Consider the following 23,375-nt stretch of genomic DNA (forward strand, 5'->3'; position numbering starts at 1 on the left):
TGATATATTGTTGCCACTATCCTGTCCAAATAATAAGAAAAGCTAAAGAACCAAAGGAAAGGGAGGATATATCATGAGGGAACATTTAGGACGAGCAAACCCAAAGCAATTGGGGTATTCAATGAAGTCAGAGAGGAGGCCTGGTGGTTCATAATCACCAGAGGCAAGAGGTTACTGTGAAATTCTACATGGCTAGAGACAGATGAGAATGAGCAGACTGTGGCCACCAGAGAGAAGAGTAACGGGAGGAATTCCACACAGCTAGAAGTTTCAAATCAATATCCTCAACATGAAAACTTTCCAAGATACCTCTCAAGATCCAGCAGATGCAAAGGAATGGTGAGGTGTACAGGACATATGTGGCAGTTTGGCCCTACCGCTAAGAAAATCAAGTTTGCCGGCAAAGAGTCTTCCAACCATTCTAGGAAGAAAGATGATGCTTGTTGGGTATTCAGTACTCAGAAGAACCAAAAGAACATTCTACAAAGGACAGACAGACAACAGAACAATGTGCTGCCTTCCCAGAGCCAATACACTAGATATCACTCTAAGATTGGATAGTCTTCTGAAGTAGACAGACAAGGACTAATGACACTGTGTCATGGGATATCACGCAGATAGTAGATTACTTCAGGGGATTCAAGAAGAAGAATATCCAAGCAATCTCCTGTAAGATTTTTCCTGTCCCATGAGAGAAAAAAGACAGATGATTCTGGTTGTGAACCACTGGCAAAGTAAGAGCGGTAGGGTGTAAGATTTTGTGAAACATTGGTCCACCTTTTGTGGGTAGAGGGAGCTGTATGTTTTAGATAGCCACCACCACAGGAAAAAGGGGACCAATCTCCTTGAGGACAGGCTGGCTAGAGTAGTCTGGATGGGATTAAACTAAAAACAAAAGGGGAGGCACAAAGGTGGGAGATATGAGCAATCAGTTAGCACAAAATAGAGATGCTGAAAACAAAATTAGTCAAAGAACCAAATGACATAAAGAGAAGAAATTCTTGAATTGTCTATACCTCAATGTTAGGATTCTAGGTAATAAGATTGATTGGAATTGTTCATTTTTTAGCATAAATTCAGTCTAGTTGGTTAAAACCTGGTTTGATGGTAAACATGACTGGAATGTTAAAATCAGTGGTTAAAACCTATTTAGGAAGGATCAGGTGGGCAAAAAAGGAGGTGGAGTGGCACTTTGTGTCAAAAATGGCGTTACCTGTTTGTGTCACTGATAACTCAGAAGAAAAAGATCTTGAATGCTGATGGATCAGTGTGCTAACAGATAAAGCACAAGATGGAGTATTAGTTGGTATCTGCTGAAGACCACCAAATTACACTATGAAACAGGATGACCACCTCCTTACACACTTCTCAATAATGTGTAGGGAAAAAACTTGGTAATAGTGGGAGAACATAAAATATCAGGGTTGGAAGGGACCTCTGGAGGTCATCTAGTCCAACTCCCTGCTCAAAGCAGGCCCAATCCCCAGACAGATTTTTACCCCAGTTCCCTAAGTGGCCCCCTCAAGGCTTGAGCTCACAACCCTGTGTTTAGCAGGCTAATGCTTAAACCACTGAGCTGTCCCTCCCTCCTCCCAGCAGCGTGAGTGACGTATACTGGAGGTCTCAGGCTGCTAAACTAATACTACCACATCCTTGGAATTTCTAAACATTATAGATGATAATTTGCTAACTCAAAAAGTAATGCAACCAACATGGGGGGGATTTTTATTAAACCTTGTCTTAACAGATAAAGAAGAACTGATTACAAAACTAAAAACAAATCGTTGCTTAGTTACAAGTGATCATGACTTGTTCACATTTATAATGTGCAAGCAGAATAATGTTCAGTAATATATATACTTAATAGCGCCAATTTCACAAGACTGAAAACAATTATGAGCCAAATGAGCTGGTCGGAAGAACTTAATCAGAAAAATTTCAGTGATAACTGGGAATCATTTAAGAACACCTTACTAGAGGTCCTGCAAGAGACAATCCCACAATTGAGAAAAAAGGCAGTGCTGGTTAAAATACAACCACCTGGTTTAGAGGTAAAGTGAAGGCAGCTATAAAAAATAATAATTTTTTATAACAAAATGGAAGAAAGGAGAAGTTGATGGTAATGAATATAAATAATAAATTAGGGACTGTAGAAAATTGATTATAGAAGCAAAGGAACACAAGAAGAAAAGTATGGTCAGAAGACTTAAAGACAATAAGAAGGAGTATTCTTAAATATATTAGTGGGTGGAAAGGTTAGAATTATCAATAATAATGCAGAAAAGGCAGCAGTATTCAATAAATATTTCTGTTCTGTATTTGGGGAAAAACAAATGATGCAGTCTTGTCCTACGATGATAACACTCTTTCAGTTCAACTAGTCTCTCTGGAGGATGTTAAACAGAAGGCACTGATCTTAGACATATTTAAATCAGCAGGTCCACATAATTCACATCCAAGAGTTTTAAAAGATCTGGTCGTGGAGCTCTCTGGACCATTAATATTGATTTTCAATAAGTCTTGGAGCACTGGGGAAGTTTCAGAAAAGTGGAAGAAAGATAATGTTGTGCCAGTGTTTTAAAAGGATAAATGGGATGACCCAGGTAGTTATAGGCCTGTCAGCCTAACTTCAATCCTGGACAAGGTAATGGAAAGGCTCATATGGGACTCAATTAATAAAGAATTAAAGGAGAGTAATGTCCTTATTGCAAATCAACAAGAGTTTATGGAAAACAGATCCTGTCAAACTAATTTCTCTTTATTTTATTAGATTATAAGTTTAGTAGATAAAGTCAATAGTGCTGACTTAATATACTTGGACAGCTGTAAGGCATTTGAGTTGGTCCCACACAACATTTTGATTAAAAAACTAGAATGACATAAAATTAAAACAGCACACATTAATTTGATTAAAAACTGGCTAACAGATGGGTCTCAAAATGTGATTGTAAATGGGGAATCATCATCTATAAGTGGGTGGGTTTCCAGTTAGGTCCCACAGGGATTGGTTCCTGGCCCTATGCTATTTAAAAATGTTATCAGTGCACTGAAAGAAAGTATAAAATCATCACTAATAAAATTTGCAAATAGTAAAAATTGGGGGAGTGGTAAATAATTATGAGAATAGGTCACTGATTCAGAGTGATATGGATTGAGGTTGCAGGAACAAACCATCCCGATGTATAAAAAGAATAGTAAATAGGCAGGCGACCAGCTTGGCTTAACAGTGAAATCCTTGCTGATCTTAAACACAAAAAAGAAGCTTACAAGAAGTGGAAGATTGGACAAATGACCAGGGAAGAGTATAAAAATATTGCTCACGCATGCAGGAGTGAAATCAGGAAGGCCAAATCACACTTGGAGTTGCTGTAGCAAGAGAGGTTAAGTAACAAGAAGTTCTTTCAGGTATGTTACAGCAAAAAGAAAGTCAAGGGAGGAACTGTGACCTTACTGAAGAGGAGGCAAGCCCTGTGACCCAGACGGCGATTGAAAAACCTATGTACTCAATGCCTTTTTGCCTCTGTCTTCATGATACAAGTCACTTCCCAGACTGCTGCATTGGCAGCACGCGATGGAGGAGGGGTGCCAGGCCCTGCTATGGAGGAAAGAAGTGGTCAGATATTTGCAGAAAGTGGACAAGCACCACGTCCATGGGAGCCGATGCTGCTGCATTCGGGAGGGTGGCTAAAGAGTGGTTGGCAATCAGTTTGATGTGCAGAGGTCGATTGGCCATATCTTTGGAAAGACGTGTGGATGGCCATGCGGGGAGTCGCGGTGACTGGAAAAGGCTACGTGTAGGTCCCTCCTTTCAAAAGGAGAGAAAGGAGGATCTGCAGGAAGCAAGCAGGCTGTGGTCGTAGCCTACCTCAGGTCCTGGAAAATCATGAAGCAGGTCCCAAGAATGAATTCTGAACACTTAGAGGAGAGGAGAGAGTATCTGCTCTCTTTTTTAGTCATGCCTGACTAACCTAATTGCCTTCTATGAGGAGATAACTGGCTCTGTGGATGAGGGGAAAGCAGTGGATGTGTTATTCCTTGACTTTAGCAAAGCTTTTGATACCGGTCTCCCACAGTATTCTTGCAGCAAGTTAAAGAAGTATGGGCTGGATGAATGGACTATAAGGTGGATAGAAAGCTGGCTAGATCGTCAGGCTCAATGGGTAGTGATCAATGGCTCCATGTCTAGTTGGCAGCCGGTTTCAAGTGGAGTGCCCAAGGGTCGGTCCTGGGGCCGGTTTTGTTCAATATCTTCATTAATGATCTGGAGGATGGCGTGGACTGCACTCTCAGCAAGTTTGCAGATGACACTAAACTGGGAGGAGTGGTAGATACGCTGGAGGGTAGGGATAGGATACAGAGGGACCTAGACAAATTAGAGGATTGGGCCAAAAGAAACCTGATGAGGTTCAACAAGGACAAGTGCAGAGTCCTGCACTTAGGACGGAAGAATCCCATGCACTGCTACAGACTAGGGACCGAATGGCTAGGCAGCAGTTCTGCAGAAAAGGACCTAGGGGTTACAGTGGACGAGAAGCTGGATATGAGTCAACAGTGTGCCCTTGTTGCCAAGAAGGCTAACGCATTTTGGGCTGTATAAGTAGGGGCATTGCCAGCAGATCGAGGGATGTGATCATTCCCCTCTATTCGACATTGGTGAGGCCTCATCTGGAGTACTGTGTCCAGTTTTGGGCCCCACACTACAAGAAGGATGTGGAAAAACTGGAAAGAGTCCAGTGGAGGGCAACAAAAATGGAGCACATGACTTCTGAGGAGAGGCTGAGGGAACTGGGATTGTTTAGTCTGCAGAAGAGAAGAATAAGGGGGGATTTGATAACTGCTTTCAACTGCCTGAAAGGGGGTCCCAAAGAGGATAGATCTAGACTGTTCTCAGTGGTAGCAGATGACAGAACAAGGAGTAATGGTCTCAAGTTGCAGTGTGGGAGATTTAGGTTGGATATTAGAAAAAACTTTTTCACTAGGAGGGTGATGAAGCACTGGAATGGGTTACCTAGGGAGGTGATGGAATCTCCTTCCTTAGAGGTTTTTAAGGTCAGGCTTGGATGGGATGATTTAGACCTGCTTTGAGCAGGGGATTGGACTAGATGACATCCTGAAGTCCCATCCAGCCCTGATATTCTATGATTCTCTGATTGCCTGGTAAACTGGACACAAACAAATGAGTTTTAATACATCTAAATGTATATGTGCACATCTGTGGATCGTGTCAGTGGGGTAGCTGTGTTAGTCTAGATCTATAAAAAGCAACAAAGAGTCCTGTGGCACCTTATAGACTAACAGATGTATTGGAGCATGAGCTTTCGTGGGTGAATACCTACTTCGTCTATGGGTAAAGCAAGTGAGTCATAGTTACATAATGGGGGACTCTATCCTTAGAAGCATTAACTCTGAAAAAGATTTGGGGGTTGTGGTGGATAATCAGCTAAACATGAGCTGCCAGTATGATGTTGTGGCCAAGAGAGCTAATGCCATCCTTGGATGCATAAACAGGGGAATCTCGAGTAAGGTCAGAGAGATTATTTTACCTCTGTATTTGGCACTGGTGTTACTGCTTCTCTAATACTGCCTAGTTGTGTTGCCCACAATTCAGGAAGGATGTTGATAAATTGGAGAGGGTTCAGAGAGGAGCCACCAGAATGATTAAAGGATTAGAAAACATTCCCTACAGTGAGAGACTCAAAGAGCTCGATCTATTTAGCGTAACAAAGAGAAGGTTAAAAGGTAACTTGATTGCAGCCTGTAAGTATCTACAGAGGGAACAAATATTTAATAACGGGCCTTTTAATTTAGCAGAGAAAGGTATAAAAAAATCCAGTAGCTGGAAGTTGAAGCTAGACAAATTCAGACTGGAAATAAGGCATACATTTTTAAAGGTGAGAGTAATTAACCATTGGAACAATTAACCAAGGATCATGGTGGATTCTCTATCACTGACAATTTTTAAATTAAGATTGGCTGTTTTTTCTAAAGGATCTGCTCTAGGAATTATTTTGCGGAAGTTCTATGGCCTGTTATACAAAATGTCAGACTGGATGTTCATAATGGTCCTATCTGGTCTTGGAATCTATGAATCTAGGGATCCATGTTTTCCTAACCCATCACTTTAACATATGCTGAATAAGGAAACCAGACCTCCCTGGTTGTGTTTTGGGACCTAGGTCTTCAGCTGCTGTAAACTGACACAGCTCCAGTGACTTTAGTTCAGGATCTGACCCTCAGTGTTCACATGACATACTGAGATGGCATCATAGTGCTGTGCCACAAAGTTTGCCAGATTGAATCTCCCGAAGCTTGGCTACAATTCTGTAAGCTCGATTGTGGCTCCTGCAGATTATAGCCCCAGAGGAGTAAACTGCCAAAGCAGGCTCCTATGGTTCCTCCTGAAAATAAGAGGTGCAGGGAGATATCTGAAAGGAAAATCAACTCATGCTCCTTGCTGTCAGCCCATCTCCAGTGGCGGCAGTATCAGTGTGGTGGATAAATATCAGGAGGCTACAATTGATTTAGGCTTCAGATGATTACAGAACCCGTTGTCTGTTTTGCTACATTCAGAGATGAGAGGGGATGGAAAGAGGGAAAGAACTGATCTGTGTTGCCCCAGGCAGACTTATTTCAGTTGTTGTTCAGTTCAGTCCAATTTGCTGCTTGGGTTTGCCTATTGATTGGGACATTAAATAAATAGAAAAAACCAGTAACTGGAATTTCACGGTCTCATTGCTCTCATCTTCTCACTGATGGAGGGAAATAGTTTTGAACTTTCATAGTAATAACGTGGTTTATTCAGCGCCTTTCTTCCTGAAGGATCTCAGAGTGCTTTTACAGCTGAATACATCCACAACCACACTGGAAAATGATGCACAGCTGGTTCTGGAGTAGAATGATGCATCTAAGTAGGTCACAGCACAACAGTAGAGTTGGGAAATTTAGGCCGAGGCCATTGGGGCAAAATCCTACTTAATATTGGTACATTATCTCCTGGAGGCACATGTCACTTTACATAAGGAATAAAGATGTGATTCCTGCCCTGAGAAGCTTGCAACTTAAAGGCCCATCAAAGTCAACGAGAGCCTTTCCAATAACATCAGTGGCCTTTGGATCGGCACCTGGGAGTTCAGTTATGCATGATGGGCCAACTGATACTACACTGTAGTGTAATTTACATGGGGAGCATTGTCCCGGATAGTGGAGTTATCCTCTGCTTTTGTGAAACATGCCATAGGATCTTTAACTTCCACCTGGACAGCTACCAAAGGTGTGCTGCTCTCTGCAACATCTCATCCACTGAATGGCACCTGTAATGATACTTCCTTTACTACCATACGTCTATGCCAGCATTAACTGCAGCCCCTTGTCCAGATCAGTCAAACTCACCTCTCTGCAGGTATCGACCACAAAGCCTATTCACTCTAACTACCACCTGATCCCGGTTCTAAGGGCATACTGAAGTGGAGCTTAGGCCCTGTGCTGGCCCTTTGCAAAAGGGTGACGGTTACCTGGTGTGAATGTAACCATAATCATCTGACCTACCTCTGCTAAAGAGACCTGCTTGCCACAGGCAATTTCCCTCCCAAGTGTAATCAGATCAAAGGATAGGCACAGCTTCTGATTTTGTCTAGCAGCCTAGCTCACTCCATCAGTTATTGTTGCTCTGCCGGCTGCTTTCTGTTGTTTTGAGAGTGCAAAAGGGTCAGGCCATAAGACTGAGAGATGGACTAAAACTTGAACCAATAGGAATTAACTAGATGCTTTTTGATCCCTATTGTTGCTCCAGTGCAGTGCAACTGAAATGACAGCATTTGGTATGAAGTAATTTGCAATAACAACAACAACACTGGCTTTATAAGGGTGGTTAGTTGACTGAGGAGCCTTTCACTGCTGGATCACTGGTTGAAATCCAGACCAGGCTGCCAGTGACTCAAAGCGATTACCATCTGATGAGTGATTTATTTAAAATAAATCTTTACTTCCTACCTTTCTGAGGTTCACTTAATTAGTAATTATAACCGTGCTTTGATAACGCATTTACAGCAGCAGCCAGTCTGATTTGTCCTCAGAATCTGTGAATTAACACTCACTCATTCACTCACTCACTCACTCACTCCAGGAATCTAAAACGAGAACCTAGATTAGTAACCCTAACCTTGGGTTAGCAGTAGCTTTTACCAATATTACATAGAAGGGACAGCTGTTAAGGTGACTGATGAAATTTGGGCAAGAGGTGGCATTTTGGGTTTTTTTCTGCTAATTGGAGCTGTTCTACTTCGTTGTTTGATCAGTGGTTAAAATGGACTGGTATTGACTTTGGTGTCGATTTTGCTTTCGTTCTGTTTGGGGGTTAAGATTAGGGACTATTTGGGACTCTCTCTTTGTGAGAAAGGTACAGCTAAGACAAACCAGCGTACAAACTACCAGAGCAAGGCTATGAAGTCCAGTAGTAAATGACAATAGTAATATTTTGCGGGGACTGAGAGTCAGGACTCCTGGTTTCCTGGCAAATGACACTGCAAAATGGCAATGTATTCTTATTAATGTCCTCCTCTGTCCACCTTTTTTCACATAGTAGAGATTATGAACAGCTCGAAGGCTGACTGATATTCAACTGAGCCTTGTAAAGACAGTTAGTTGAAAACACAAGGGCCTGATCAAAATGGATGGTGGATTCCCATAGGGCACCTTTTTCCACCAGGGTGGAAGCCACTTGCTTAATGTGAGTGACATGTAGGTAAATGAAATAATACCCTACCAGCCTGCTGTCATTGGAAAGGAATACAGATGGAGACTGAACTGCCAGGTTGAGCTGTCTTGAAGGTCAGAGCATTTTATTTAGCGCGAATCAGTGTCATTTGTGGAGATGAAATCTGTTCAGACTTTAATAGGATAAATCACAAGGGATCTTCCAGGATAAATCCAAAAGGCTTTTTTCCAAAGCAGTGAGTAATTTGAATGAAGAACCAATGCATGGCTTTTAAAATTGAGACTCAAGCAGTATTTTGAAAAGAAAGGGAGAGAGAGCAATGCCTGATAAAAGGGCGGGGAATCTGCACTGCCACGCAGACATCCCCAACTGGCTGCTCATAGAATAACTGATCACTAGGATGGTTTAATGCTCACTGAGTGCAAAATCTAGCTCCTGTAAATTTGCCCCTGAATTTAATGGGGATCCGAAGAATTTAGAGGAAGTGGAGTATGTGGGAGGAGAAATTTTCAAACGTCCTGACAGTTACCTTGCAACTCCGAGCGGGAAGTAGAGCTGGGTTCATGCCATAGGTATGATTAGTTTAACATTGTTGATTCCTGGGCTTAGAAGAGAGTGTAAATCAATAGCTAGCGATGGCAAACACTTAAGCTGAATAATAGAGAGATATTATACTGTATATCGTTTCCTCCAAAGACCTTGGCTTAAATAAATGTGTAAATTCAAGTCTACAGCTGTTTCCATCTAATTCTATTGTACAGTCTCTATTTAGACTCTTGTTTGATCCATTTCTGATTTTGGTCTCAGTAGCATTTATAAAAACAGTATATCATTTTTCAGTCTGCTCACTGTGTTTTCCCAACCTGCTTTCTAGTTTTTCTGGAGGCAGTGATGTCTAGTGGTTAGAGCAGACTGGAATCTGGAAGGCTGTGTTTCCTTCTCTGCTGCTGGCCTGCAGTGTTACTTTGGGCAAATCATTCAACCTCTTTGAGAGTCATTTTAAGAGTCTGATCGACGCTCCCATTGAATTCAATGGCAAAACTCCCATTTACTTCCACAGACGTAGAATAGGACCCTGAGGACTCTGTTAAGTAAATGAGAATTTTGCCATTGAATTCAATGACAGCAGAATCAAACACTATTGCATCTGACGAAGTGGATATTCACCCACGAAAGCTCATGCTCCAAAACGTTTGTTAGTCTATAAGGTGCCACAGGATTCTCTGCTACTTTTATATGAATAATAATACTTAGCTTTTAGATAGTGTCTTTTACCCCTAGATCTCAAAGCACTTTACAAGAGAAGTTTTTCTTTCATTATGACCATTTAACAGACGGAGAAACTGAGTCATAGAGAGGTGAAGTGACTTACCCAAGATCAAACTGCAATGACTCCCACTCCAGTTCCCTATGTATTGGACCACATTACTTCTCTTTAATTGGCTTGTGATGTACCCAGCATTAGTCCTATTGGAGTGTATGCAGTAATGAGCTAAATCCACTGGATGTAGAGCTGCAGCACTTCTGCTTCAACATATTATTTGTGCTTAGGGAAACAAATACTGAAATCTACCAATGAAGATAACACTCCTGTATATTTGTTTTTCAGCCACAGCCCAGCTCACAAGTATTACCTGACATCAGACCCAATCACTGGCTCCATCTACCTCTCTGACACTAACAGCCGACGCATCTATAAGATCAAGTCGACCTCCATCGTGAAGGATGTTGTCAAGAATTCAGAGGTGGTGGCAGGGACTGGGGATCAGTGCCTTCCCTTTGATGAAACCCGCTGCGGAGATGGGGGCAAAGGCACCGAAGCAACACTCACTAACCCCAGGGGTAAGACGCAGCCTCTTCTTACAAGCATTTTAAAGTGGGCTTGGAGAAAGGTGTCAAACCAACAGTTCTGAAATACCACAGAACAGGTATACAAGCTTCCCCAGGGCAACCCACTAACGTGCCTCAGGGTACGTCTACACTACCCACCGGATTGGCGGGTAGTGCTCGATCTATTGGGGATCAATTTATCGCGTCTAATATATACACTCTAAATGGATCCCTGATTCCTCTGCCGTTGACTCCTGTAATCCACCATGGTGAGAGGCAGAAGCGGAGTTGATGGGGGAGCAGCGGCAGTCGACCCTGCGCTGTGAGGACGCGAGGTAAGTCGACCTAAGATACATCAACTTCAGCTACGCTATTCTCGTAGCTGAAATTGCATATCTTAGGTCAATCCTCTCCCCCTGCCAGTGTAGACCAGGCCTTAGTCCTGAGCTGGAGGCATCACCACTAGGGATGAGTGGATCGTTCAACCCCAGGCCCTTCCAGTCCTTAGCCTTGTATTGAGACTGCTAAGAATGGTGCCAGTTTGGAGTGGAGTGATTTTATGGACATGTGTCCAGTGGGAACTGTACTGAGAGGACCAATCCATTTCATATAGCACTTAGCCCCCCAAAGCACCATGAGAGAATTACAACTTTTGGTCACTACCCATCTGGACTACATTCAGTTCAGTTCAGTTCATTGAGATTTTATTGGCATAAAAGGCTCTGCAAGTGTTGCTGTATATAAAATAGAGACAAACCCCTCAGGTATCTCTCAGAGGTAAGTTGAAGCTAGGGTTACACACTGCAGTTTGATCCCTTGTGATCCAGGGCTTGTCTATATGAGAAAGTTACACTGGTTTAACTACAAATACGATTTTAACCAATATAGTTAAACCCATGCAAAAGACGACATGGACACTAATTTTGATATAAAAGTGTCTTCTTTCAGTGTAGTTTAAACCTGTTTTGGTCAATTTAACCTAAACTGAAATAAGCCCGCTTAAACCAAAATAAGAGAGTTTACATAGACTTTTACACTGGTTGAACCAATTTGGTTTAAAATCACACATTTAGTCAAACCAGTGCAACTCTATATGTAGCCAAGTCCTCAGACTGGCAGTCTAAAATTAACAAGCTCTGCATGCAATTACCAACCTCCTGAGCCAGCCACTGTTCCTCGATAAATCCAGTCTTAAGACCAGATTGCAGTGAGGCTGTGATATATGTAGGAGAGAGGGTACTGTTGGCTTTCCCATCTTTATTCAAACATTTCAACCAAAAGGCCCAGATACCTTTCCAAGTAGGACATATGCTTCCCATCCATGTGTTATCTCACTGGGATGGTGGCCTTTACACTCATTTGGTTTTGCTCAGCGTTGACAGGCTTGTGTTGCAAAGACGTGTTCTCACTTTAACTATGGATTGTATTCAAATGCAGCGGCTGGGTTGCGGCCGAAGGGAAGTCAGCCCTGCAGCTTTATCTTTTTGAGAGGAAATACCTTCGTTCTTACTATATGATGAACAGCTGCATGTGTAAAAGTGAGGGAAGATCCTATGCAGAGACTGACTGATGCTGCTGTTATAGATTAGTTATATGCGCAATGAGCCCCTTCTGCCACTCTTGTTGCAGGTCTTGTTGCATGTTGGTTAGGAACCTAGGGAATTATTTATGAGGTGTTGGCTTTAAAAACAAAAAAGTCACACTTGGGCCGCTACATCTGCACATTTAGCGTCAGTGTGTGGCAGGTTTCTCTCTCAGTCACAGGGAGAGGTTATAGGACCCCGTTTTCCACCAGCACTCCCATCTCCAAGCCTCTGCACCCAGCTGGAATCTCTGGAGTGGCGGAACCTCCTGACAAATACATGGGGCCTTTCATGTGTTGCTTTCACAGTGGAGAAGTGGAGGTGGAGGCAGCAGGGCTGTGTCTCTTCTGGCTAGACGGGTTGAGAAATTATTTTTCTGACATACAGATGACATTATTGTTATGGCATCCGAGAAACAAGAACTGATTTAGCGACTTTTTGTGTCGGCTCCAGTTGTGAATCTTTGTTATGCGTGGGCTAGTTATGTTTCCTCCATTTCCCCTTCTGGAAGGTGGGAGAAATCATACTTTCCTTCCTCCTGGGGTGTTGTGAGGCTTACCTAAATAATATTTGTAGTATGTTGTTGTGAAATTGTGCAAAGTATTACAGGGGCCATGGTGGGGAGCAGAATTCAACAGTTCTGGACTACCAGCTTCATGATCCCTTCTCTTAGTGATTTGAACTCTTGGGAGGCCGCTCCTCCACCTCAAAAGTGAAATTGTTGTGAATTTATGTATTAAGGCATCTCTGATATTTCTTGTGCTTCAATGTAGAACCTGTTTGGCCTTTGGAAATTTTGAAAAATAAAACCACATTGAGGATGGGAACGGAAATCACAAACAACAAACTTCCAAAACATGTCATGTGCATTTTCATATACATTTTGTCCCCACTTTCATCCAGCTCTAATTCCACCCACGAATTTGTAGTCACCTGAGTAAATAGCTCTAACTAATGTGACTTGCTCCCCATTCATCTCAATAAATTAACACTGAAAAGTAATATTGACAAAATAGTGTCAACGTCATTTACTAGCTCACTACCAATCATTCTAGCGTACCAGTGAACGCTCTTTCATTTTGAACTATTATGAAATACAACGAAAGGAAGCAAACGACTTCTTAAACCTGTAACCAACAGTCCTCAGACTTACCCCTACCTTCTCTACTTCTCTGGAGAGCAGAGTGCCAATGCATGTGGATGGGCAGAGGGGAGTATAAAACTCTTCTGTGTGCCAAGCTGGCTGAAAGTATCCAGGACTTCGGACAGCCGCTGGCCAGGGAAGCTTTTGGAAGATTCATTCTGCAGCTAGCTTTGCAAGGCTCTACTCTTTCCAAGTCTGAAGTCACTTCTTGACCCAAAATATTAATCTAGGCATGGGAGCAGGAACTTTGGTTTGCAGCAGAGAAGCAGGGTCCCCTTTCCAGTGTGTATGCAGCTACCAGGGAAGCAAAGGTCTTTGCTTGCATGGACAGCTTCAGCAAGGGGATCTCTCCCATTTGCCAGAAAATACTCAAGAAGGTGAATGTGAGAGTCCTGCAGAGCTAGCTGTAGCCAATGGAGAATCAGGCCCAAGGTATCAAAACTCTCACCTGGACTCTCCATGGCCCATTCCCTCCTTGGCTCCTCTGCTGAAACAAGGCATGTTAGAAATAAAGCAGATCAATAGATAAAACACGTGGCAGTTGCAGGATCGGTGGCATTTGTTAATCACTGGTCTGGCCCTTCCAATTCATTTGACGCAGAGTGTGGCAGAGCTTTCAGGTGCTAATGAATTTCAGTATACTCTGTACGTTAAAGTGTTATCACTTTCTAATTATCATCTGCTAATACTGATCTTATTCTACAAGCAAGCTTTAAAAAAATACTAGAACTCCAGCTTGTCAGAGTGTTTTTTTTCCATCTAAGCATTCGTCAGTGGGTCTTGTCACGAAAATGTTGTGGCAGTGAAATTGCCAAGAAGCCTGCAATTAACAGAGATCCAAGTGACAAGACTGACACAATATGAAGATCGTTTCAGAAGGGGGAAAAAAAGTCCCCATTAGCACCCAAAAGAGGATGCAAAATGAAGTAATTAATTTGAGGACAGATCATTTCTGTCGGTGTGTAGTACTGAATGAAGGAGCAAAACCTCAATTGTTCACTAAGTGCTCATCAATTCTAGCAGAATAAAAAAATAACAGGAAAGACAAGCACTTATCCAGCCAGACAAGGAAGATCCATGTATAGGTTTCTTCTGAACCTAACTAACTTGTATTCAGGATGTGAGGATTAGAGGAGATTCCATTCCTTTACATCTTCTCTGCCATGGGACGAGGATTTCCATTCAGCATCATATGTACTGGCTGTGCACCATGAGCTGCCTCATTCATTTCATATGATCTTATTGGGATTTTTTGTTAGTAGGTTCCCAGGTGTAGGATAACTACTTTTAGCTGTTCCTACTCTCTAGTGTCAATTTGCCCTGCAACTTTGTGCAGTCCTGTCACCAGGCCACGAGGCCCTGATGTTACAAAATAAATGCCCTCATGACACAGCGTTCCACCAGCATAACTCATTATCATGACACTTCAATGGTACCCACAAGCCCTGCTTTGGAAAGGATGTTGGACCACGCCAGAGGAGCTGAGGCGATTTCACATTTGGCAGCCCAGATCTTAAAATTCTGAGGCGCCATACTGCAGTCCTTACTCAGGTAGCATCAGTGGGAATCTCATCTGATTAAGGTAGCTGCACAACTGGGCTTTTGATTTGCAGACCAACCATCTTTAACTCTAATTGTGTTGCTGTAGGTAACCAAGAGAAGGCTTGTGCCAATGCAGTGTGCACCTCAGAGGCCTTCAGTTCAGCATGTGAACTAGTGAACTTCACTTCAGACAGTGAACTAGCCTCAGCTGTAAGTAGCCTGCCCGAAAGACGGAACTTCCTGTAATTAACTCTCCAAAAGTGTCCCCTTCCAGAGAGGAAAAATGTTAATTCCTTTAAGAGATGAAGTGGTAAATTAAGGCCAAGAATAGCCCTGACCACTATAGTCTGCTACACAGTAATCATCAGCTACTTCTCTCCCTCCAAACTGAAAGCTACCCATTTCAAAGGCATCTGTCTAAAGGAGGGTGGAGCTCCTCATTGTGAGAAGATCCAAAAGTTTAATTCCAAGAAGAACAAGTAAAGTGATCTGGTATGAAATATACACCATACAAAGAGAGGCTGATGGTACTTACTTAGTGCCTGTATCCCACCTTCTGGGTTTGATCTATGGTGAGTTAATGGGGCAATGAGGGGAAGTTGAGAGGGCTCTAAACAACCTTCCTTTCTCCCCTGCCAGCCTCCATCCTAAAGAGCAGCCCCAGCTGGACAATCTACTAGGGACCATTCTGTTGGCCCACGATAAACAGAGGCACTGCACTGCCATCATCACAGCCTGCATGGAGAGCAGCATTAGGATTTCCCTACATCAGGAATCCCCATCTACTCCTTTAGGGCAGCTTTAAGCCAGTAGGGAAAGGGAGACTCAGGCTAAACCAAGGATCAGGCCCTTTTCTTCCTTTGTCTATACCACTGAATTCTCTTTCTCTGTTACTATTTAACTAGACAAATATAATGTTTAACTCACAAAAGCATTTGGGGTTACAATTTTTAGGAAAGATACTATGCAAAATAAAGTTGTATTGTGTTGGTGGTTATAACCGAGCCTGGAAGCAAATATACACATGGCCTGATTTTGCTGTAGCTGGCTAATCAGCCCAGACTGCATTGCCCAGACATCAGACCCAAGTGTCGACCGCTGTGAAGAGCTGTCAGCATACTTTGCTGATATGCTCAACCAAAAGCATATGGAACTAACTAGGAAAGAAAATTCCAGCCCTGACCAAATTGTATTATCCACCCCCAACCCCTGATTGAGCTTGGCCCTATCACATATGCTGAAGCTCAAGAAGCTCTGAAAAATATTAAAACCCCAAGCTTTGAAATGGGTCCCAGCCCTTGGCTGATTAAAAAAAACAGTGAAGAACTAAGCCCACTATTAAAGGAAATAGTTGATGCCCTTCTTCAGAGATGCACACCTACTCAACCCTTTGAAAAGTGCAGTACCATCCCAAGTCCAACCACCCATTCCTGGGCAATATTACTGAGAAAATAGTAATCGCCAAGCTCTAATGGCATGTGACCTCCTGGTTGGCTCACAATCAGGGTTCAGACCATGGCACAGCACAGAAACTGTTCTAGTGGCATGAAAAGACAACCTCCTTAAGTCCATGGGAAAGGCAAGATCTCTATGCTCATATTACTTGACCTCTCTGCAGCCTTTGACACAATGGGGCACAAGCTACTGCCAGCCCATCTACCTGACATAGCAAGAGCAGATGGCCCAGCACTACAATGGTTTCAATCATTCTGTTGCCACAGAACTCAGAGGGTGGTGTTAGGTATCTACTCTTCCTCTCCGGATGTCCTCACATGCAGATTCCCACAAGTATCCATAAAGTACATGTCTCAAACTGGTGGGTGAGCTAGTGAGATGCCAAGGACTTAGCTGCCAATAGTATGCCAGTATTATTCCGCTAGATATCTCATTCCAAACCAGTGCAACCACTGCCACTGCTAAAATATCAGAATGCAGCCAAGAAATCCAGCTCCCGGATAAAGAATGGCTGGCTCAAGCTGAACCAAAGCAAGACTAAAGTGATGCTAGTTGGAAAGGGGACACACATCATAGAACTGGCCAAGATGTTGTCCCCACCTTTCATTAAAGGTGTACAGCCCTCTTCATCAAAGTATTGCGAAGCCTCAGCATCCTGTTTTACTCCTCGCTAAGCTTGTATGACCAGGTAGCATCAATATCTAAAAATGCCCTTTTTCACCTCCAGCTCGCTGTGAATCTTTGTCCCGTATGCACAGATGAGGACCTGGACACAGTGATCCGTGCATTCATGTCCTCCAAATTGGATTACTGTAATTCACTGTATCTGAAATTGAATGTGAAGATGATGCCCAGACTTCAGCTGGTACAGGATGCAGCTGAACACCTTCTCCATGGCTTAGGTCACTATGAGCTCATCAGGCCCATGCACAAATGTCAGGCCCAGTCAGCTTCTGATGTCAGTTTAAGACTTTGGTCCTAATCTTCAAGCAATTAATGGCTCAAACCGCAGCTACATCAAAGACTGAATTTCAAAGTATAATTGCACTCCTCTGGGGCAGTGCACATCACAAAGCCTGGGACAAAGCATTCTCAGCCTGGGGATCTGGTTATGAACCATACTCCCAGAGGTCAGGGGAGCCGAGAGTCTGATTGTCTTTAGGAAATGCTGCAAAACCTTCCTCTTCAGAAAAGGCCTTTTCAGCTGTAGAATGACATTCCCGTCATTGTTACCTTCTCCTATCCAAAGAAATCTGAACCCAAAATATGAAATTATTAGAATCTAAAGGATGGAAAAACCCTTCTCTAAGCAGAGTTTTAACCTGAAAAGAAAGACCTGCCAGAGACTCCATGAAGTCCACCTTGGACTTTCAGTATTGCCATCATTTTATATTGAAGGGGCTCAGGTATTACAGTGATGGGCAGCTGTATAAAACACTAAGATTGAGAATTCCATTAACTTCTACCCTTGATTTACACCAATATGAAAGAGAGGTGAATGTGATCCTTGATTTCTGTTCCGGGCTTTGCCAGTGACTCAAGGGGCGACCTTGTGAGAGTCACTTTATCTCTCATTTTTCCCATCTGCACAATGAAGATGATCATGCCTAGTTCATAAGGGTGCTGTGAGGTCTAATTTGTAAGTATGAAGCCCTATGAGAGCCTCTTATGACAGAGACTTTAGAAATGCAGAGCAGAGAGAGCCTGGGAAAAGGAGAATTAAGGGAGGTTATATAAACAGGGCAAGTGCTTGAGAAGTGATGCTAGCAAGGGCCTGAGGGTAGTGAAATGTGGAGCCAGTGGTCTGAAGCTAAAGATGGAAAAGTTCAAATCAGACATTTAGAATGTGTCTTGTGTGAAAGGAGAAAGAGACAATGAAATAAGTGGTCTACATGTGTTCACAAACAGGTTAGTTAAAATGCTGTGGGATTACTATGTGGAAACACTCTCTTTTTCTTTCAACAATTCGTTAAAAATCCCATACTATGTTCAAAGTGTGGACAGTGATTCCTAAACAAAATTGTAGGGCCTAGTTCTCTGTAGCCGTTAGTTGCTACTGACTTCAGTGGAGTAGTGCCAGGTTTCATTGGCCCACTGGTTGGCCAAATCAAGTAGAATTAACTTTTATTCCATTAAATAAATTTCTCCCAACGTCCTCATTCACTTAGGCCCTGAACTCCTTTCACTTCAGTGGGAGTTGACACAAGCCCTTAGACATCCTCATTTATAAAGAGGCATATGTTGATTGTCGAGCAATGCTAAAAAACATGTGTTGCCTCAGCAAGGTATTTTGTTATCCTCTGGTGACCTTTCATTTGTGTTTTCCCTGCTCTTCTCCTTCCTAGGCGTCACTGTGGACAAGTTTGGATTGATTTACTTTGTAGATGGCACCATGATCAGACGTATTGACCAGAATGGGATTATCTCAACCATGCTGGGCTCCAATGATTTGACATCTGCCAGGCCTCTCAGCTGTGACTCTGCCATGGACATTTCTCAGGTACCAAAACTTGTATCAAATCAAAAGACCAAGCCAGTTTTACTCTTGCTCTCCTGTAATGACTAGGTGCAGGCTTGCTTTTTTGTCATTAGATAATTTGGCACAGCACAGTTTTAGGACTGAATCAAACTAATGTCTGGGAAATAGTGATAGGATGCTGTGGTGCCAAAATTAACATCAGCTGGAAAACAAGTATCTTGAATTGCATCAAATTGGTTGCAGCTACCGTCATCCCGGGCTTTTAAATTCTGCTGGTTAAGGCAAAAAAGCCCAAAAGTTCTGTGTTTGATTATTTCTTTATTTGTGGCTGGGACAGTAGGCAAACCTGTTATTGGCCAGGACTCAATTTTCTGGAGTGCTGCCCTTCCCATCAAATAATGCCAGTTTGGAGGTACAGTCATTTAAAACCTTTTTTGCCATTTATTATTGGATGGCCGGAGGAATGTCACCCCGTTCTGCAAAAATACAAATCCTAGCTGGGGGGCTAAGTACTGTTATTCAGCCACAATGGATATCAATGGGGTTTCCCTTTTGTAACTACCTACATAATTTTCATGCTCCCATATGGAATCTATTCTTCATGTTTTCCCCCCTAATTTGAAACGATTACTCTTGCTTCTTTGTAGCAGGTTCCCACTGGCCGCAATTCATGAAAAGGCTAAAATTACACGTTTAAAAGCTCTCATGCCTCATATAGAGGTAAATTTTGATGGTTAAAGGCCATCTTGCAGCATAATTGCCCCCATCTCACAAGCATATTCCTTTCTTTAACAGAATCTTAGTGCCAACCAAAGGAAGTTTATTGTGGGCCAGGCTTTTTTAAAAATATATTTTCAGCTCGCTTATAGCTTTTATATAATAATGTCCTCTTTGAACAGTTCTGAGATGGGTTCAAAATATGCCATCTGCATCCCCTGTCTCCCTATTCTTTAAAGTGAAAGGAGCTGTTCTCAGATCGTCCTGAGACAGACAGACAGACAACAGAAAAGTTTTAAAAAAACTCAGCTTGGAGGACTATCTTTTCATCATTTATAGTGACTAGAAAAGTCTCAGCAGTCAGGCCCCTGAGGCACTGCAAGAGCAGAGGGCATGAAATATTTAGCTGCCAACATTGACAAGAAATGGGTTTTAAGGAACTGAAAATTCCCTTGTCCGTTGAGAGTAAACTCTGCTCTTGATGCTAACTCAAGGCTGCAGTGGAGCAATGCTCTAAAAACTATGGGAATGTATGGAGACATGCATTATTGAAGGGAAAACCACGGGCTATAATGTTGTACCACAGGAAGGGTTAAGGTAGGCCAGGAGCCAAGAAAAGATGGGGATTTTTGAGAATGGCACAGAGGGAAACTAGACAGCGCTCAGCTCACCGTTTCTAGCACTGAGACTCATGCCTCACAAACTAGGGTGTTAGAAGTCACAAGATCAACCTGGGTTGCAACTGGCACCCTTTAATAAATAAGTGTAGGAAGAGTTTGAACATGACTGAAGAATCAAAACCAGGCCATATGTTCGATGCTCTCTGGCAGTGACACTCGGCCAGTGGCTTGAAAGCCATGTGGGGCTCTTGGGTGTCTGTGGATCTGAGAGGAGCTCCTCTAACTCTGCTTGGTTTCATACAAAGGCAGCAGTGAGAGTGAGTTCTCTGGGCCTCAGGTTACTGGGAACCCCTTCACATCCTTCCAAAGAGCTAGAGAAGGTGGGGACAAGGAGAAACAGCAGCCAAGGATAAGGTGGTAGAAAGAGGAGATGTGTCAGAGAGGCAGAGTGGCACCCTAACATTACACTGCAATGTCTGTGCCATGATATGTGTCAGGCCAGGTCTACACTGCGACTTTAAATCGGTTTAATGGCCGATATACCAATTTAACGCTGCATCCGTTCACACGACGTCGTCATTAAAATCGAGTTAAATGGCTCCTTAAATCGATTTCGGAACTCCTCCCAAACGAGAGGAGTAGCGCTAAATTTGATAGCGATAACTCGGATTAGGGTTCGTGTGGACGGAAATCGACGTTATTGGCCTCCGGGCGGCATCCCAGAGTGCAGCACTGACCGCTCTGGACAGCAATCTGAACTCGGATGCAGCGGGCAGGTAAACAGGAAAAGCCCCGCGAACTTTTGAATTACATTTCCTGCTTGCCCAGCGTGGAGCTCTGATCAGCACGGCTGGCGATGCAGTTTGAAATCGAAAAAGAGCTCCAGCATAGACCGTACGGGAGATACTAGGTCTGATCGCTGTATGGGGAGACAAATCTGTTGTATCCAGCTCCGTTACAGAACACGAAATGCCAAAGCGTTTGAATAAAAAACTCCAGGATACACAGCGCTGTGTGACAAGCGTAACGGGAAGCCAGAGACTCAAATGGACGCTCATGAAGGGAGGGAGGGGGTACTGAGGACTCCAGCTATCCCACAGTCCACAGCAGTCTCTGAAAATTATTTGCATTCTTGGCTGAGCTCCCAATGTCTGTAGGTTCAAACACAGTGTCTGGCGTGGTTCAGGGAACAGCTCCTCAGTTTATTTCCCCCCACCACCACGTGAAAAAAAAAAAGGAAAAGATTGCTGTGCTATGGCGTTTGCTCAATGCACTCCGCGAAAAAGGCGCCAAAGGGTTGTCTGCTGCCTTCACAAAGGGAGGGGTGAGGCTGTACCCAGCACCACCCGGGGCAGTGTTTTCTGCCCCATCAGGCACTGTGCTCTCAACACGGAAGTGGGAACTATGGGATAGCTGAGGAACAGCTACCCACAGTGCACCGCTCCTGAAATCGATGGTAGCTTTGGACCATGGACGCAAACAATCGATTTCGGGATCCCACTGTGGACGCGCTAAACCGATTTTATTAGATCTGTTTTGTAATATCGGTTTAAGCTAATTCGAAATAATCGTGCAGTCTAGACGTACCCTCATTGTAAAGTCACAAAAGCGCAACATTACCCCAGTGTACGGGGGAAGGAAGCGGCGTAACAGGAGCAGGGAGGGGATGAGTATCTCTGCTCTGCAAATTCTAAATTGGCGTATGGTCCCTTAGGGACTACAATCAGCTGTCATATGTTGTAGCAACCGAATGGGTTACTCAGACTTACACCAGGGCCAGGGCTGGTGCTGCTGCAGCTTGAGGAATCAGGGAACTGGACCCTAGAAACTTTCACTATGATTAGGAATATAACGATAAGAGATCTTTTGAGAACGGTTTGCCAAAAAACTGTTTAGTGCCTGGCCTGGAGAGATTCTACCAATGTGATATATGCCGTCATGTGTCAGCAATGCCCCTCTGCCATGTAATTGGCCAAACTGGACAGTCTCTACACAAAAGAATAAATAGACACAAATAACATTCAAAAGCCAGCTGGAGAACACTTCAGTTTCCCTGGACGCTCAATTACAGACCTAAAAGTGGCAATACTACACCAAAAAAACGTCAAAAACAGACTCCAACAAGAAACTGCAGAACTGGAATTAATTTACAAACTAGACACCATTAAATTAGGCTTGAATAAAGACTAGGAGTGGATGGGTCATTACACAAAGTAGAACTATTCCCCCTACTGTTACTCACACCTTCTTGTCAATTGTTGGAATTGGGCCATCCTGATTATCACTACAAAAGTTGTTTTTTTCTCCTGCTGACAATAAGCCACCTTAACTGATTACACCCATTATAGTGGGAATGGCAACACCCATTTTTTCATGTTCGCTCTGTGTGTGTGTGTGTGTGTGTGTGTATATATATATATCCCTACTGTATTTTCTGAGGAAGTGGGTTTTAGCTCACGAAAGCTTATGCTTAAATAAATTTGTTAGTCTCTAAGGTACCACAAGTACTCCTTGTTCTTTTTAAGGTGACCAAAATATCCTCCAGACAGACCTGCTCTCCATCCCTCCCACTGCAAAATCACACTTGCTGTGTGAGACCCTCTTAAAATTCTTTGGCTCCCTTCAGCTCAATGTCAAACCACTTCTTTGTATGTGAAACAAAATAAAATTATCTCAAAGTATTTCTATGGCTCTTATTAACACTGAAATGTCTTGGAATAGAAAAGGATGCCAAATTATATTGAAATTTTCATGTTAGAGCTACGTTACCCACATAGAGGTAAAATTCTCTTAGGTTTGGCGTTATACTTAGCAAATCAAACAGTATCCTCAATTGAGAGGCAATATGTTCCATGGTTAGAGCAGGAAATTGGGATCCCAGACTCTCACCTCTACTCCTGACTCACTGTGGCTTTAACCGTTCTCTGCCGCAGTTTACCCATATACAAAATGAGTTATAAGAATATTTCTTTTTACAGGGTTGTAGTGTTTAGTAAATCACTTTGGGACAAAGGTGGGGCATACAAGGGTAAAGCATTATTATTACTTAAACTTGGTCTTCCATAATGCTTAACACCATGAAAAAACACGGTGAAGCAAGCATTTGATTTCATGCTGTGAAGTAAACTGAATTGATTGAGAATTCATATTTATCCATGGTTGCAGGACCAATGCCTGGCTCCCAAGGCCTGTACTAAGTTTTCAAAAAGATATTCATAGCTTGTATGCACAAAATATGCAGTTACAACACAGCACATTCAGTAGCACAAATAGCTACCCATGTTGTCTACAT

General features: G+C 42.9%; 1 protein-coding gene across 7 annotated transcripts in view; it reads left to right on the forward strand.

Moving 5' to 3' along the window:
• Positions 1-23,375, forward strand: part of TENM4 (teneurin transmembrane protein 4) — a 971,473-nt gene that overhangs the window by 900,225 nt on the left and 47,873 nt on the right. For all 7 annotated transcript variants that reach the window (XM_075061790.1, XM_075061784.1, XM_075061786.1 and 4 more), the window contains 2 exons: positions 10,323-10,555; positions 18,613-18,767. In XM_075061790.1, the coding sequence (XP_074917891.1) occupies positions 10,323-10,555; positions 18,613-18,767 (388 nt within the window). The remainder of the gene's footprint in view (positions 1-10,322; positions 10,556-18,612; positions 18,768-23,375) is intronic.

The sequence above is a fragment of the Chelonoidis abingdonii genome, chromosome 1 (assembly GCF_003597395.2).
Source record: "Chelonoidis abingdonii isolate Lonesome George chromosome 1, CheloAbing_2.0, whole genome shotgun sequence".
NCBI lineage: Eukaryota > Metazoa > Chordata > Testudines > Testudinidae > Chelonoidis > Chelonoidis abingdonii.